Source organism: Macaca thibetana, chromosome 11 (assembly GCF_024542745.1).
Source record: "Macaca thibetana thibetana isolate TM-01 chromosome 11, ASM2454274v1, whole genome shotgun sequence".
NCBI lineage: Eukaryota > Metazoa > Chordata > Mammalia > Primates > Cercopithecidae > Macaca > Macaca thibetana.
In genome coordinates, this window is record NC_065588.1 from 13854501 (window position 1) to 13872808 (window position 18308).

General features: G+C 39.5%; 1 protein-coding gene across 1 annotated transcript in view; it reads right to left on the reverse strand.

The window, feature by feature from the left end:
- GRIN2B (glutamate ionotropic receptor NMDA type subunit 2B) overlaps positions 1-18308 on the reverse strand; it is a 421309-nt gene that overhangs the window by 111701 nt on the left and 291300 nt on the right. The window contains exon 6 of the mRNA XM_050748224.1: positions 4587-4701. Within this exon, the coding sequence (XP_050604181.1) occupies positions 4587-4701 (115 nt within the window). The remainder of the gene's footprint in view (positions 1-4586; positions 4702-18308) is intronic.

The following is an 18308-nucleotide window of genomic DNA, read 5'->3' on the forward strand; positions in this document are numbered from 1 at the left end:
TTGTGCCATTTGTTTTTTTACCATGTGCAAATATTACCTTAAAAAATTACACAAGAAGGGTATTGACTACCAATTGACATTTGTTGGATACTGACTGTTTCAGTGACTATTCACTGGTGTTTGACTATAAAACCTCTTTGAATATTTACAACAGCCTTATGTAAAATCCTATGTTCCAAACTCAGGTAGTATCCATCACTAGCTGATAAATGGCAACATGGAGAACTGAACTCAGTTCTGCTTTCCAAAACCATAGACTATGTTGTGTTGACTTCAAGTCTTCCCAAGGGAACAAAATGTGTAAGACTGTAGCATTGGGACTACTTTTAGGAAACTAAAGGAACATTGGAATTCCTATCACATGGTTCACACCAACAACTTAATCTTCCTTGACCCGAGATGCCTTGTTAAAAGCCAGTCACGCATGTATCACTCCACTGGGAGTTGAGCCTCCCTGATGATTCCCCCAAGTCCTTCCCTGGCACTGGGGTGCTCACTCCAGAGGTGGGGAAGTTACCTGTTCCCGTACTGTCTCCAGTAAACTTCTATGTCTAAGTGGGGGATTTCCGGGATAGAAGTGAAATGGCTTGTCAATATTCTAGTTCTCCTAAGCATATGGATTCTTCATTTATTTAGCAATTATCTTTTGAGTGGTCCAGACACTGGAGGCAAGCACTCTTCTGAAGGGTCAGAATTACAGAGGTGAGCAAGGTCCTTGCCCCCAGGAAGCATCCATCCTGGTGTGAAGAGGCAGGCAATAAACAAACAAGCAAGCAAGTAAGCAGAACGCCAGATAATGAGTGTATTGAGGAAAATTAAAACCTACTGTTAGGCAGCGTGACTGGGTGACTACCTCATCACGGGTCATTAGGAGGGCCTTTCTGGGGAAATATTTACTTAAATGACAGGAATGACAAATATGCCCTAGGAGCTATGCCCTTCAAAACAAGCTCAGGTTCCTGTGTGTTCCATTCCCTCACCCAATTTCTATTCCAATCTGCTGTTTATTTACAAGGAGATTTTGCAGTCCCAGAAGTTAGCACTAGAAAGGACCCAAGTCTTCTTAGTCCAATGCCATCATTTTAGAGATGAGGAAAGAAAAATGTAGAAAAGTGGAAAAAGCAGGTCCCATAGCTAGTTGGTGGCCTGACCAGTGTCTGAGAGTCCTATCTAGCCCATATTTCTTCCACAAACCCACATTCCTCCCCTGCTTATCTGTCCAGTGTTCAGCTCCTCCCTGTAGAACCTTCACCCTGGTGCCTGCCTTTCTGGAGTCCACTGACACTAAATCCTCTCTGGACCAAGGGGACCATCTGAAGCAGCATTAGGCATCTTGAGGATGATATCCTGGGGACGAGGATAACAGTGGAAGGACCAACACAACTTTCCATGATGCAATCTCACCACAACCCTGCCATTCCCTGGAGCCATACCTGCCATCCTCCCTGCCCACAAGTGAGCCCTAATAGGATCCTTCAAGTCAGGGAGCTACATGGCTCTATGACCTCAATGAACACTATACATCTATCTTCCAAAGTGTTCCCTGGTTTAATTGAGTTGAGATGAAAACGCTCTATTCTCTCAACCCCTCTCAAAATGCCTTACAAAAGGATTAACCACAGAATTTCTTTAAATAGCAACTTCCTTTAGTACATGTAAAGTATGATCTACAAAAATTCAATCTACACAAAGATTTTCTCCTCCCCCTCCCCACGAAACAACAGCTACCATATCAAGGGCAATAACATAAACTTGGATTCTTAACGGTAGATTTTGGGATTCTTTTATTATGTAATGATTCTCATACATGCTACAAATACTTATTGAACTGCTCTATGAAATACGCTCTTACAGGTTGTTGTGAGGACACAATTGAGCTAAAGACACAGCCTCTGCCCTTTGGAACTGTGCATAAGGACAACTCGAACAAGAGGCAGATGTGATGGGTGCTACCTCAGATGTATGGACAAAATCAACAGGGGACAAGGGAGTGTGAGATTTTATCTCAGTCAAAGATGAGGAAAGGAAGCTGCAATATTTTAATTGGGTATCAAAGGATGGTTATGATTATATAATTGGATAATTCATTCTAGGAAGAAATATCATGACATGTACAGGGGACAGGACCTACAAAGGCACATTCTCAGAAGAGGAAGAAGCCCAGGGTAGCTTAATTGTGAGACAGGAAATCATGAGGAGGAGAACAAAGGCTTGGAAGGGAGACTAGAGCCTTGAATGCAAGAACAGATCAAGTCTAGCCCCAATCCATAAACCATAGAAGGCTCAAGTGGGCTTTGGGCAGAGAAAGAACATCACAGTCAGAGTTGTGCTTCAGGAAGCTCATTCCGGCAGCCATATTTTGGACTAATCTGAAGGGGTAAGGGCAGGTGTCAGGGACAAGGAGGCCCATTTAAAAAATTATCACATAGTTCCTGGATCATATATAAAGTAAAGAATAAATTCAAGAGCTAGAATAAAAGTAGAATTGGTGAGGGAAGGGATCCAAACCCTAGGAAGGAGGGTCTAGTTCTAGAAAGGGCTGAGGGGCACAGGCCTCAGATTCTGGACTCAAGAAGAGGAGTCAGTATGACCTGATGGTGAGTGGTGTCTCTTTAAGAAAAGGCAGTTGTGAGATGCCTCCTCCTGCTTGAGACAGTCATTGTGAGCCTACTGCAAAAAAAAAGGCTGCCCCCTCTGTACATCTTATGAGCTACCTATGAAGCCTCAGTTATTAATAACTCCTCTTCTGGAGACAGACAGAAGTGCCTGTTATACATGAGAAGCCCAGAACATTTCTTAAATTATGACGTCTCTACAGCAGCAGTGAAAGCAGCTTGATTGGAGTGAAAAGCAGAAGCCCAGGGAACATCCATTTCTGAACAAATGATAACTCGGTGAAGGGAGGGCAACTTTAATCAAGAACATCAGGCAGGCCAGGCACAGTGGCACGCACCTCTAATTCCAGCACTTTGGGAAGCTGAGGCAGAAGGATCACTTGCAGCCAGAAGTTCAAGACCAGCCTGGGCAACATAGTGAGACCTCATTTCTACCAAAAATTTGAAAGTTGGCCAGGCATGGTGGTGCACGCCTGTAGTCCCAGCTACTTGGGAGGCTGATGGGGGAGGACAGGTTGAGCTCAGGATTTTGAGGTTGCGTGAGCTATGACAGCACCACTGCATACTAGTCTGACTGACAGAATGAGACCCTGTCTCAAAATAATAAGATTAAATAAAAAGCTGGCGTAATTTAAGCCTTATAATTGTGCCCTATCTGGTAAGAGAAAATGCATGATAGATAGAGGTCTTTCAACTTGAAGAATTAGATCCTGGATTCTCCTGCCTGAGCCACACATGCCTCGTTTCTTGGGTGAGCGTTCACACATTCACATAACTAGCTGTCCAGGGCTCTCTGTGATGAGGTTGTGAATTTCAAGAAGTTTATCTCTGGCCTCATTTTCTGGTAACTCTCTCTAGAAATATATAGCTGGATTTCCATTCTAGGCAGAACTATGCTAACATTTTGAAGCACATTCTCAGCCAATTGGCCCATGGAATCTGTGGAAGTTGTCTTAGTTTCCCAACATGCTTTCACAGAATATGAATATCATGAACAAAGGGGTCTTGGGGTAGAATAATTTTGGGAAATTCCATTCTAAATAAAAGTTAAGGTATTTCTTTGCTATAAGACACCTCTAAACTTTCAAGGGTTGGTATGTTCTAAGACTCTCCTAGAGTGAGAAACAGTAGTTAGCATCTCCCAACCTTATGTATCTGTAAAACTATTTTCAGCAAAATGTCTCGAGAGACAAGAGTACTGCAGAATATATTTGGAGAAAAATCAGCAATGACATTACTCTCAGGAATATTTGTATTCAACTGGGAATCTGGAATAATACAAATTGTAATACTAATTGAGTGCTTACTATGCACCAGGCACCTTTCTAAATACTTTACGTATACTTAATCCTTATACCCGTTGGTACTATTATTTCCCTTCTATGGATGAGAAAACTGAGGCACCGATTAGTGAAGAGATTTGTCTAAGATCCTAAATAGAGCTGGGAATTGGACCTAGACAGTCTGGTGCCCACAGAAATTAATTTCTGATGGTAGAATTCCAAACACTGTGATCAACTGTCAGTGGGAGAAATTCTGAGCAGAGCCTTGCATGGGAATCCTTCAATCACAGTAAGTCTAAACCTTTCTTCTCATGTTTTCATCTTTACAAGCTTCCCAGATGCTCTCTAGGACACAACTCCTGAACTATACCACTAATTCAGTTTCGTCACCAAATTATGTTATATTGTACACACATACTCTCCCACGAAAACAAAGTCATGATTCAGACAGCAATGCAATTATCAACAATAAATGGAAATACATAAAGAAAACAATCTCTTGATTAACCAAAACAGCAAGTAAATGAACATGCAAGTTTGAGAAATGGCTTCTCCTGTGTATCAAGGTATTGATCCTTTGCTCCACAGGTCTAGGGACAAAAACCAAAGGACTGCTTTCCTTCCATGTGTTGCAAAATTTCACATCTCTACTCTACATGGCTCAAGAATTGTCAAAGACATGTCCTACCCTTTCCCACTTCCTCTCCTTGTTCAGAAGAATTATCACCAGCTTTGGGTGCATCTGGTAACCATCTTCACTGAAGGACAGATTCCTCCCCTCAAAAGTGACGTTGATCAGATACCTGTAAAGATGAAATAAAACGAAGATTAAAAGTATGAAGAGGATATACCACGAACTAGGCAGTTAGGTATATAGAGAGAAAGCTGGCTAAAGACAGACCAGTAAATAGAAATACAGATACCATTACCAAACTTGGTATACCTTGAACTCCCATTTGATTATGCAATAGAGTCATCCAAATTTTCACAGAGTAGGAATCATATGAAAAAGTAATATAAAAATTTTAAATAAAAGATGTTTGGTCACTGCATGTTCTTACTTACAAGTGGGAGCTGAACAATGTGAACTCATAGATACAGGGAGGGGAACAAGACACACTGGGGTCTGTAGGCAGGGAGACGGGGAGAGGGAGAGCATCAGGAAAAACAGCGAATGTATGATGGGCTTAATATTTAGGTGATGGGTTGATAAGTGCAGCAAATCACTATGGCACAAGTTTACCTATGAAGTGAACCTGCACATCCTGCACATGTACCCAGAACTTAAAATTAAAAATAAAAATGTTTAGAAAGGTGTTTGGTTGAAGTTCACTCTATAGGTATGACATTGAGCAAATTACTCAGCCTTTCTGAGCCTCAGCGTTTTTCCCTATCGGCAAAAACTAGTATAATAAAGGGACCTACTTCATTAGGTTTGTAAGGCTTAAATGGGATAACTTAGGTTAACCACTTACCATGTGGCCTGGTGCATAGTAGAGTCTCATTAAGTGCTAACAATTGCTATTGAAAAACAAAGATGGATTAAAGGTTGGAGATGGTAGAGACAAGAAATGAAAGTAAGAGTGTACCAAGACAACTTTCTGCTAAGAAAGGTCTCCCTCTATCCCAGATTAGGGTCTCCCTCTATCCCAGAGATATGTACATACTCTTTAACTCTTGCTAAGGTCTTGCCTGTACTTCTAAGAGTTGTGAGATGAGTACAGTAAGCAAGGATCTGATATGACAGGATGCATCTGGAAACCAGGGCTATTACACTGTGTATAGAGAACAGAAAATACTAAGGAATGGGAAAAGGTGGGAGAGGCATTTCACAGAGTGCTCTGGTGACTTGTGCATAGATTAGCGGAAACTCTGGAGGTGACTAGAGTCAGACCAATGAAACTGTCTTCCTCCTGGACACCTTCACCTTAGCCCACCCTTTTCCCCTCTGGCTGCTGTCATCTGATGAGCAGTCCCTTCATTGGGAATTCCCAAAGGCATGCTCATTACAACTGCATTAGTGCAACTGCACTGATGGTAATTAATGTCTTTTTACCATAATGGACCAAGGAATCAATAATGATTAGCTCTGTGTTCACATGACATGTTACTCTGGAGCCTTGGGCCTGATGTTGCTTATGAGACATGTCCCTGCTAAGAAGCAAAAGGGATATGTTGTAATTGTAGTGAGGATGCTAAAGGAGGCAGCTTAAAAACTCTTTTTTTTTTTTTTTAACTCCTCTCATTCATTGAAACTGGGAGGTCTTCTTTGATTCTTCCAGGTAATGTTAGGTTAAACAACAAGGTTGCTAGGATGCATATCCTTCTGGTGATTCTAATGATGCTTATGCAGCATGAACCAAATCCTCATGGATCACTTCTCACTTCCAGAACTACCTGGGATGTTTAAGCCTGTCATTCCCTGATCTTGTGTAGCTTCACAAATGGAATCAAGAATGCAGAAGACCCCAAAGGAGTAGCGATTCCTAGAATCCCTAGAACTGAAAGAGACTTTCATAATCAACTAGCCTACCACTTCTTACAATTTATGCTTCCCTTCTATATCATAAAATTGGTCTTCTCAGCTCTTCTTGAATTCTTTCACTGATGGGGAACTTTTCACAGCACCTTCCGGGCTCAAGGTAGCCATCTCAGTGTCGGCTACTTAGTTCTTTCTTACTTAAAGCTGAAACCTTCTCCCCTGCAACCCTTTGATACCTGTTTCCTTTTTAGAGATTCTACAGTCTTAGTCTAATCCTTCTTCTACATGAGAGTTTCTCAAGTATTTAAAGACATTTATCATACATCCCTTATGAAATCAATTTTACTCTTTAAATAACCATTAAACTCTTTTAGTTCTAAAATTTTAACTTGATGGATTAAAAAACAAACACAAGGAGGTTAAATTATTTGTCCAATGTTATTGTATGGCAGACGCACCTGACAGCAATAAGTTATGCATACCCTGAGAATGACCCTACAGTCTCAGAAAAGTGTATGTTCGGAGTCCTAAGCTAAGAAATCTGGAAATAGTCAACCCAGAGATTTACTTTTTATCTATGAAGGACATCTAAACCCCCAGTTCATCTCTTGGTATGCAGGCCATACAGGGGATCAAAGTCCTTTGTTTTGGGTTAAATGAACGTTTAGGTGAACGTTGCTAAGTGAAAATGCTATATAAACTGCATGCATTTTACAAATGGTAGCAGTTCTCCTGTCCAGCCCACCACCACTGGATTGTCCTTCTATGTAAGTTCCCCCAGTAAATCCTATGTCTCATTCATTGTCTCTGGGTCTGTTCTTAGGCATTTCAGATATGGTGCCATCGCTATTGGAGTCAATAAGGGTCCAGTATGACAGTTACACAGCTAATTGGGAGCAGAAGTAACATTTTAAGCAATATCTCCAGTTCCATGTCCTTTCCTGACACCAGCCTGATTGTCATATACAACATCAGGGTTAGCATCCCAAGTCCTTTACATATTCCTCATATGCCATGGCTTCATGTTTTCTACCATCCCATCTTGGCTGCTCTCTCCAGACACCTCCACTCAGTGACATGTTGCATCCCCAACACAACTCAGTGCTCAGTGTGCTCCACTCCTTGCCCTGCTCCTCAGCCTTCAGCCCAGAGCTGCTCACCCAAGCCCATCATTAGTGTGAAGGTAATATTCAGGCCTCCTATAGTTTGCAATGACTCTAACACTCCAACCAAAAGCCTTGAAGAATTCATTGCAGAGAGTATAATTACAAAAGCACAAGACAAGTTATTTTAAACCAACAAACTAGAATGTAACCATGAATATAATATACTTGAAAATATATTCTTACTACAAAGACACTGAAGAATTTCTGGAGTCTTCAAATAAAGTTTATGAGACATGTAAAACAATTTGGTCTCATCTATGTTGAAAGGAGGAAGGAAAGAAGGAAAAAAGAAGAAAGAAAAGGAAAGAGGAAGGAAAGAAAGAGAGGAAAAGTGGGAGGAAGGAAGAGAGAGATGGAGGAGAGAGGGGTAAGGAAGAAGAAGAATGGGAGGGAAATAAATGATCTGGCTTAAGCATCCACCTTTTCATCAGACACTGTGCTGAATAATTCCGCCTGTATCTAAAACACCATTAAGAATATTTAAATGAAAGTATCTATTTCAGAAGGCAATTATAAAAGAGGAGTTCCAAAAATAACTCAATTAATAAGCAGCATCAATGGAATAACTATATAGCCTCTCAAGATGACTTCTTTGAAGGGGACAGCATTGAACTTGGTGTATAAGTTGAGAAATTTGACTTGCAGAAAACAAATCACATTCATGGGAAATGTAATTGGTCTGTAAATTTCTCTGGCTATTCCTGTTCCAGAAACTTCTGATTTTCCTTAGAAACTGTTCTCTTTCTGGGGTGTTCCTCCTCTTCCAGCTCTAAGTTCATTTTATCTACTTAAGCATTCCTCACATATTTTACACTTATCAAAAACATTAGTAAAATTTTATGACAATATACAAAATATTCTTCTCCAAAGTATCCTTTCATCATTCATATCTGTCAGCAGCATATAGATTAATCATTCACACTGTGTTTTTATGAGTAATTTCTTGTGGTGTGAGAACATTTAGCCATTAGTGAGGAGTTTGCAAATATACACCAGCCTTGAGCAAGATGCCCTTTGAATAGCAGAACAAACCCATCCATTCATTGGTAATGAATAGTGTGAAAAAATAGTTGGGGGTGTGGTCACTTCTAGACATGTGATCTTGGCACCTGAATCTCAGTTATTCTTCTCTAAAATGAAGACATCATTTTACCTCCAGCTTATCAGAGAAGTCTGTTGTAATGATCAAATGAAAGAGTGGGTAGGAAAACTATATAAAATATGATACCAATATAAGGTTATTTCATAGGAAAAATTCAGAAAAATAATATATTAGCATAATTTGAGTATCTAAAGGCAAGAAAGTTGCTTGATTTCAAACCTCAGTGAATAAGTGTGATAACTACATTTTAATAAGACTCAATTATCAATGAAATACATCTAAAAAATGGAGATTGGCTTCCACACATGGAGGCTAAACTAGATCAAATGGCTATATTAATCAATTTAACTTTCCATAAGACCTGAAAATATCCAACTACCCTTAGATCTGGCTGTACTTTGTCAATTTTTACTATTAATTAGAACCTCAAAACTTTCATGTGTGAATCCTGGGTAAAGGATTAAATTATATTTAAAATTAAGAGATGCCATAGCTATTCTATTTCTCTCCAAACATGTCATCCTCAAGTACACAGTCAAAAAGTCTTGCTTCAAGTGGCAGCCAAATGCAGAAGTTCTACCCATGAGACTCAAATCCCCTGGAAGTCCCATCAAGGTTGTGTGTGTGTGTGTGTGTGTGTGTGTGTGTGTGTGTGTGTGTGTACATATTTTAAATTGCTTGATTTGTCTCTAGAATGTAGTTTGAACCTTAAGAAACCAGATGGTCTGTCTCATACAGTTCTAATATTACACAGAATCTCACAGTGCAAGAACTAGGAGAGAACTTAGAAATTATCCATTGAGAACCCTCATTTTAGAGAGGAGAAAATAGGTCCCAAGATGCAAAACGACTTTCCCAAGGTGACCTGCCTGTTTAGGACGGGAGCTTAAGTCTTCTGACTCTCAGCTCAGGGTCTTTCCATGATCACCAACTGAAGTGAAATCAGTTCCACAGAGCTCCAGATGTGCATTTTAGCATTCTTGCATCACATGGCCCATCCTGGACTATATAGATCCCTAATACAGACCGCATAAAATAAAATCTATCTTAGATAATTAATCTACCTGCTTGCCTGCTTGTTGAGAATGAGCCTCAGAATCCTGATGGGCTCAGAGCCAATATATTTGCTTTATATGGCCAAAGTCACACTACAGTGAGCTTAATGGGATCAGGCTAAGGTTAAAAAGACCTTCTGCCTCTTTGACTTTGGCCATGCCACTCCGAGCTCATCTACTGCACCACGTTGATACCCACAGCAATGATTTAGCAGCATGCCCTGTGTGGGAGGCACCCAAAAGAGCTCTACCAGAATTTTCCCAGCCAACCAACAGCCTTAGAACTACAATACTTACTTTACCGTGTATGTCTTTACAAGCACTAGATTTTTAAAAATTAATATCTGCTAATGTGTCAATAAGAGAAGAGACAGCATCTCATTTCATCCAATCTTTTCATTTTCAAATGAAACAGACAAAATCCAGCAGGGCTTTTGTGATTAGATGACGAGGCTGAGAATAGGACCCAGGTGGCCTAACCCATAGTCCAGTGTTCTTCCCATGTGCCACCATGTTTTTAAAAAGTGGCAGTTTTTCATATCTCTCATTTTCATTCTCTAGCTATTAAAAATAAAGTGATAAAGGAACACAGTTCCAGGCAAGAGACAAATTCTTGACCTTCTCTTTTTTTTTTCCGCAATTTTCTGGCTCTGAAAAGCTGTAACTCTGTAACTTTGTATCATTGATGTGTCACCTTCTAAAGTCTTCAGCTTCCCCATCTATAAAATAGGTGGTTCATACCATCTTACTTGTCTGATGTGAGAAGCTACAGGGAGGATCGTTTGACCTGTTGTTTATCTCTACATTTCTTTTTTTCTTTTTTAAAAATAGTTTTTATTGTGTATATGTAAGGTATCCAACATGATTTTATGGGATACATATAGACAGTAAAAAAGATTACACTAGTGAAGCAAATTAACTTATCTATCCCCTCACATTTCATCCGATTAATACTGTTCTTATTAATATTGCTATAATTCTGTTATTATTAGCTGCTGTTATTACTCTCTACTATGTGAATGGGAAAAAAACACAATTCTTTTGAAAGATTAGAGTTTCTTTTTAGACATTATGATTATTTATACACAATACCTCTAGAAATAGTAGAAACAATTTCCCACAGGATTAGAAATACTAGACTTGAAAACTTTTAAAAGCTACCTAATTACAGACCAGCATTGGAGAACAAGGCATTTAAAAATTAGATTTTTAGTGTTCTAGTTTAGATAGACTAAATAGAAATTTCTGAATTTTTCCCAGCTAAGAAATTCATAATTATCAAAATAAATCCAAAATGATTAATCCAGTTTAGTGTGGTCAACATGGCAGGCAAGATTATTATAATCAGGCCAACAATGTCCTTTTTTTTTTTTTTTTTGAGACGGAGTCTCGCTCTGTTGCCCAGGCTGGAGTGCAGTGGCTGGATCTCAGCTCACTGCAAGCTCCGCTTCCCGGGTTTACGCCATTCTCCTGCCTCAGCCTCCCGAGTAGCTGGGACTACAGGCGCCCGCCACCTCGCCCGGCTAGTTTTTTGTATTTCTTAGTAGAGACGGGGTTTCACCATGTTAGCCAGGATGGTCTCGATCTCCTGACCTTGTGATCCGCCCATCTCGGCCTCCCAAAGTGCTGGGATTACAGGCTTGAGCCACCGCGCCCGGCCACAATGTCCTCTTTTTAAGGAAGAAGGATTTGAAGAAGTTTTAAATGGTTCCTTTGAAATATGTCATATATAAAAGTATTAGACTCTGTGGTTGGACAATATAATTAGAAATGCCAGTTTCCTACGCTGTCCTTTTCTCCTATTTAGGCAAAATGATGCCTTGTAGAGAAGCTCAGGAATAACTAATTTAAACAGCAGACTGTAATATTAGTTTATGATTACCTGAAATGGGTTAAAACTAGTTTGTCTTCCAGTGGATTAAACATTTTCTCTGAATGGTGTTTATACCATTAATTTATTTTGCAATCCATTCTTCACAAATCATAAAATGTTCAAGTTTGGGCTAGTTCATATCGTAGTTATTTAAATTCTAAATTAGTGGTGTTAAATTAATGAGATATTAAAGTAGCTCAAATTCTAAATTAGTGGTGTTAAGTTAATGAGATATTAAAGTATCTTGAACAGTGATTGATACAAATTTAATACACCTCTTATCTCCTACTGGTGGTGAGAAATGTGCCTTAGCCCCTTAGTAGTGTGGGCTGAACTGAATTCATTTGAGGTATAAGTGGCAATGTGTAAATTCACCATCTATTATGAAGAAAAAGTATTTTCAGTCCCTTTGGCCTAACAATAAAAAATTTCAGGGAGCTATTACTTGGATTCTGTTTCACAACTGAATACCATGAATTAGTTTAATCTGAAATGAAAGAAAACAGAGGAGGATTGATAAAAGAAGGTAGAGAACATTAACCTCCCTCCAGACAGATGCTATCTTTGACCAATTATCAAAGCAATGAGAATTTTGAGGAGCTCTCTCACCAGCTGTGATAACCTCCTATCTATGCCACCTTTCACCAAGCAAGGTCAATGTGACAGGCCATGGCTAGGGAACAATGCTCTCTAGACTTACCTACGGGTCCATCTGGGATGAAACGGAGGTACTCATTCTCATTAGTAATATATCCTCATTCAAATGAATGAAAAAAATCTGGACAATACCCCAAAATGCTTAGTGGTGAGAGGTGAATAGAAAGAAAATAAAGGGGAGAAACAATAAGTTAAGTAAAGAGGGAAAGAATACAGCGTGTATTACACACGTACACACTCATACTGCACCAGGCAGTATAGCGAGGTGTTTAAGAACAAGGACACAGTTCTTAAACAGTGCAGTAGTCACAGTCTCCATTCAAATCCTGCACCCACCAGTTCTGAAGTTGTGTGGTCTCGCAAGTTATTTAACCTCTCTTTCCTCATTTTCTTCACCATAAAAAATATGAATAATATTACCTATTTCATAGGATTGTTGTGTTTCAATATATATAAAGGGGATGTGAGAGTGATCTAGCCGTGACACCTGTTACCCCATTGATTGCCAGGGTTGATTTGGCTGATCTGGCTGGCTAGGCGGGTGTTCCCTTCCTCCGCACTACTCCATGTGCATCCTTCCCTAAGCTGTGCGTCTAGTGGAAGAGGATGACCATTCCCAATAGAGGAGGACCGGTCTGAGGTCAAGGATATATGAGTAGCTGGGCTTCCATTCTAAAACCTCCAAACAAGCTCTCAACATATATAAAGGACTTAGAATTCTCCCTATCACAGAGTAAGCATTATGCATTAGCTGCTCTTACTGTTGTTATTATTATTACCTATTTTTTACATTACCTGGATGTCAGGGGAGTTAGCATTTGAAGGGACTTTTGGATCACAGTCTAACTGTTCACAGTTACAGCTGAACACTCTGAAGCTTGGGAAAATGATGTCATGCTTTGGCCCATTTAGTTGAGTCTGGGTCTCCTAATTCCTGGATCTCCGTTTTTCCATAAAACTACCAGTTCAGTGTATTCCCTCTCATTCTTATAACATGCAAAACTATTAAGGCTTGGGAATATTTGTTTTGTTCTTACTATGATTAGTTACCCCTGTGAGTTTTTTTGCAGTGGGCAGTCACTAAATCATACCACTTCAATATAAAGTTCACTTTCAAAGGAAGGCAAAAGATGTGCTCATACCTCCATTATTTTAGTCTAGAATAAATGATTCCTCAAAATGATCCCCCTTCTGACCTCCCAGATCCCTGCTTTGAACACTAGGTAATTCTCCTTAAAATCCCTTTGGAGAGAACACACTCTTGATTATGTGTGAAGGTACCACACTTCCTTAGGGAACTAGTGAGGCTGCCTTTTGATGCCAATTAATCAAATGTGCAGAATACCAAAGTTGCTTCTCATTTAGCTCTGTGCACAGAATTCAGCGATGAAAAATTAAATTCCTCCTTGTGTTCATGCTCATGACTCTTAGTCACCTCTGCTATAGGTGAGACCTGGTAAGGTACTACAGGAAAGCCAGACTTATTAGACATGGTTAGAAAGGTAGAAATCCCCAGTGAGAAGGAACCAAGTAGCTTTTCTGCATAATGTTACTGTCACTGGATTATTTTTCCTTTTAGTTCATATTTCCATGCTGTATATAAGTTAAAATCATTTTCTTAAAACACTGAATAAAATTCATTTCTTTTTCCACAGATGAGGTGTTCAGTAGGTTGGAATGCAGCCCAGAGTAGGTAGGCTATCAAAACTAAGTGGTGAGACCTTCCCAGAGAAAATGCCAAGGCAGGTCAAAGGCTAGCTGATCACTGACTACCTTGTTATCATTTTTTGTGACTGTTAATAATTTTAAGGTGAAGGCTTGCCTTTCTGACATCCATTTTAGCTCACAGCCTGGCAAAACTATTTAGGGGCTATGTAAACAATGACCGGCAAAGATTTCTCTAGGACATTCAGCTATGGCAGGAAGACTTTCTTTCCTGTGAACTTTCAGGTCTACTGGAAGAAACCCTGAGCATATGTACTCAAGAAGCCCTTGGGTAAGAACCTAAAGTGACCTAGGCATGATATCAAAGGAAAAGAGTAAGAAGACTTTTCTCTTCCTTTTGATCTTTCTCCATTTCCTCAATTTGTTCTTTCTGGAGCCTCTCTCTACTTCCTCTTACACACTGGGTGGTCAACAAAATCAACACACAGGAAATATCTCCATACATACAGTTCCTGCCCCCTCTGTAGCTACCATATTTTTGACTTCACAATTGCCTCTAACAGCTCTACCGAAGGGGGCAAAAAAGGTAGATGATTATATGATGAGTTGGTGATGGCTTCACTTACAGGGCTTGAGAGTAGAAGTTATGAGGAATTGTCACTCATGGAAAAAGAAGGTTATAATTTACTTTTCCAGTAATGGTTGGCAGAGTTCTTCAAGTGAAGATTTATAGAAGCAATTATGTTGAATTGGGAGGAGAGGGTCAAAGGAAGGAGGATCTTCCAGGGTCAGGGGCACGTTTCTAACAGACAGAAGACTCAAGATGCCTGGGTGAAGATTATGTCTTTAGGGAAGACAGGCATGTCATGCTATGTATGTGAGACAGAGAGAGTGGTGGAGGCTGTTGACTCATTCAAAAACGTATCTCTGACCTCAGAAAGCGCAGTCATAAACCACACCTACCATGCAGATAAAACCCTTTCACATAGGCAATAAATAACTCCTCCCAAGGAAAGACCAGAGTAATGAAAGAGATGCAAAGTGGAATATAATCTGGGAATGGAGAAAGTGAACCGACAGGAAGATTTGTTCACAATAAGGAGTTCATTATGCAGTTCCTATAGCACATTCTGGAGAACAGCTTTCTGAGCTACAGTTCAGTGAGAGGAACAATCTCTAACAGTAGGGTTGGTTTTAAGGGTACAGGAAATTTGTACTAGATGGCAGTGAAAGGGATATTATGGATCTGAAAACTGTGAAGCCAAACGTGTACATAAGCAAAGAAAATACACCAAGATGAGAAAAACCATAATGCAAAGGTGCTGGTCAAAAGTTATCAGCCAAACCCACATCTTATATTTCTAGAGTTTCTTTAAGTTTCGCTCTAATGCAGTACATTATGGCACTGTTTCTACACCAGGTTAGAATAAAGAGGTTGGGGAAGATCAAATTTATTTATTTAGTTAGTTAAAGACATCCATTGATCTTTTCCAATATTCTAAAATGAGATTGACCCTTGAGTCAGAATTTCAAGTAAGATGAGGCCAAGAGTTTCTTTAAACCAAACCCCTTTCCTTCTTTTCTCATCCTCAAGAGGACAGCACCATGAACCCCAATTGCATCTTCACTGGGAAGCTGAAAGAAACGTGTAATCATCTTTCCCTGCTGTACTGTGTGGGGGCTAGAACTCTGCTGTTCCTTCTTTGTCAGGGGATCCTAGCTCTTTCTCTCCCTCTGTAGGTTGATGTTTCCATGGAAACATGCTCTTTAATGCTTCTGAAATTACTGTGCATTTATACCATTAACTCTTTTTTGACCAGGGCAAATTACAAAGATATTTTTCTACCCCTATGAAAAGTAATTTTATTTTCTATCTCATCTTACTGGGAACTTCTAAAAAAAAGTAATTGGCACCTGATGACCCTATTTCCTCCCTAGACTTCACTCCTTAATCCTTGTAATCTTGGCTTTTGCCTCTCTTTTCTACTGAAACTATTGCTACAAAATCATCAACGATCAAACCAGGTTGCTATGATTTGGCTGTCTGTCCATCCAAGCAAGGATGTGTGTACCCTCCAAAACTCATGCTGAAATTTGAACCCCAATATTGGAGGTGGAGCCTAATGGAAGCTGTTTGGGTCACGAAAAGATTAATGCCCTCGCTTGCGGATGAGCTCCTTTTTTATCAGATCCCATGAGAACCGGTTGTTAAAGAGTCTGGCACCCCCTCCCCCACCTTGCTTCTTTCTTGGCATGAGATCTTGCCATGTGATCTCTCAATCTCTCTTTCTTTCCATGTGATCAGATCTGAATGGCTCCTTTCACCTTCCCCCAAGAGTAGAAGCAACCTGAGGCCCCCATCAGAGGCAGATGCCCAATATTGAACTTTCCAGCCATCAACATCATGAGCCAAGTAAACCTTTTTCCTTTATAAATTACTAGCTTTGAATTTTCTTTATAGCAACACAAAACAGACTAAGACAAAGATCAGCAAAAATAAAATCAGTAGCCTTTGCTCTATCATCATTCTCCTAAGTGTTATACAGTCTCTAACAGTTGATACTCCCCATTTTTTTAAATCAAATCCTCTTTTTGTACTTTATTATTTAAAGTAGGATAATATCTTCGTTCTTCTTACACAGGCTAGTAATCTCTCCATTTTTTGTCCGCTTTCACTTGAAACTCCCCAATTTGGGGGTATGCCAAGATTCAATTTTGAGCCCATATTGTCTCCCTCTGAGATGCATTCACAGCCATAACATCAACAATCATGCCAAGGTCTCCAAAATCCCTATCATAGGTTCCACCAATTCCCTGACCTTCAGCTCAATATTTCTGATTGGACTGTTCTACTTGAATGCTCAGATGAAACTTAACATGATCAAGTCCAAGTCAGGTTCCTCTATGTCTTTAGACAATGAGACAACCACATTTACAGCTTTAAAACTGTTACAGCTTTGTCTTCTCTCTTTCTGTTATAATTTCATCTTTAACACATGAATGAAAAGAAGAATTCACTGGCTGCTCTTAGGCACTGGATTCCCAGGATGAATCAAATCAATTAAAAGTCAACTGTAGTTTCACTTCATGTACAAAATATGCTGACTGACATTTTTCCCCTCTTCAGCACAGTTTCAGAACTTTGTCTCCACAAGGTAGATGAATCTCATAGCTTTCTAATCCACAAGTGAAGTTGCTTGGAAGTAATATTTCTGCTCTGGCTGCTCAATTTTTTAAAGAAGTCCAACAATGCTACCATTTATTGAGCACATGCCTAGCCTTGTTGTGGGTGTTTTACATTATTTTACATTCTCACATCAACACTATAAAATAGGTAAATATTATAATGAAGGCCCAAGGTTGGGAGTACTGGGAGTTGAATCCCTCCACTTCTGAATGACTCTAAAGCCCATTTTCTTTCCACTGCCCCACACTAAGAACAATGTTGTCAAGAGAAGCAAAGGTCAGTAGAGAAGAAAAGAAAGAAGCCACAAACTTCTAAGATGGTAGAACTAAACTTCAAATCCAGATCTGAATGGCTCCAAGCCCTAGGTTCTTGATCATGATTTATACTACCAACCAGCAGTCCATCAGTTGTTTTAAATTGTCCCTGATGCCATCATCATAAAGAGATCTACAGGAAAGCCAACTAAACACACAGGCTTTTTACAGCCCTAGGAGAGACCAGAGGCACATTACTGGTAAGGAGCTATGTTCATAGGATAGTCAGAGAACCCCAGTCTTTAAGGGCTGTCAATCTGTCATATGTCACAAGCACTAACTCAAAAAAGTGAAGAAATTGAATGAATTTTCCTTATGAGAAAACAGGAGAAAAACCACACCGCAGTAAGCTTGACTGGACTTATAGAAGAATTAATCCTTAGATCGTGCTCTGGAAGGAAGTCAGTTATGAAAATCTAGGACTAAATTCTTGGAGTTCTTGTTAAAGGCAGAAAATAAGAGCTAGAATATTTATTTGGTTTGGTTAAGAGTGACAAAAACTTATCCTGGTTTGGCACAGAATATCCAAATTCTCTCTGGACTTAATACAATATTAAAGTATTTCTTTGGAGCTATAATCAACTCTCAATTGCCCTCAATAGGACAGACTGATCTTCATTTAAGATCTGGACAATCAAATACATAAATTATTCTCAGTACTTACCCTGTTTGATCTCTCCATAGATTTACACTGTAGAATAGCTCCTTCCTTTGCAATTGCTTTCTGTCTAGATCCTACCATGCTATGTTACCTTAGTTCTCCTCCTTCATCTGTGATTTCTCCTTCTTTACTGGATGCTTTTACTTTTCTCTTATTTCATTTTTTAAAGGAAATTCAAAACAGGCTGTTTATTCCTCATTTCATGCAGATATCAGCCATTCCAATGGCACAAACTCTTCTTCTAAGTA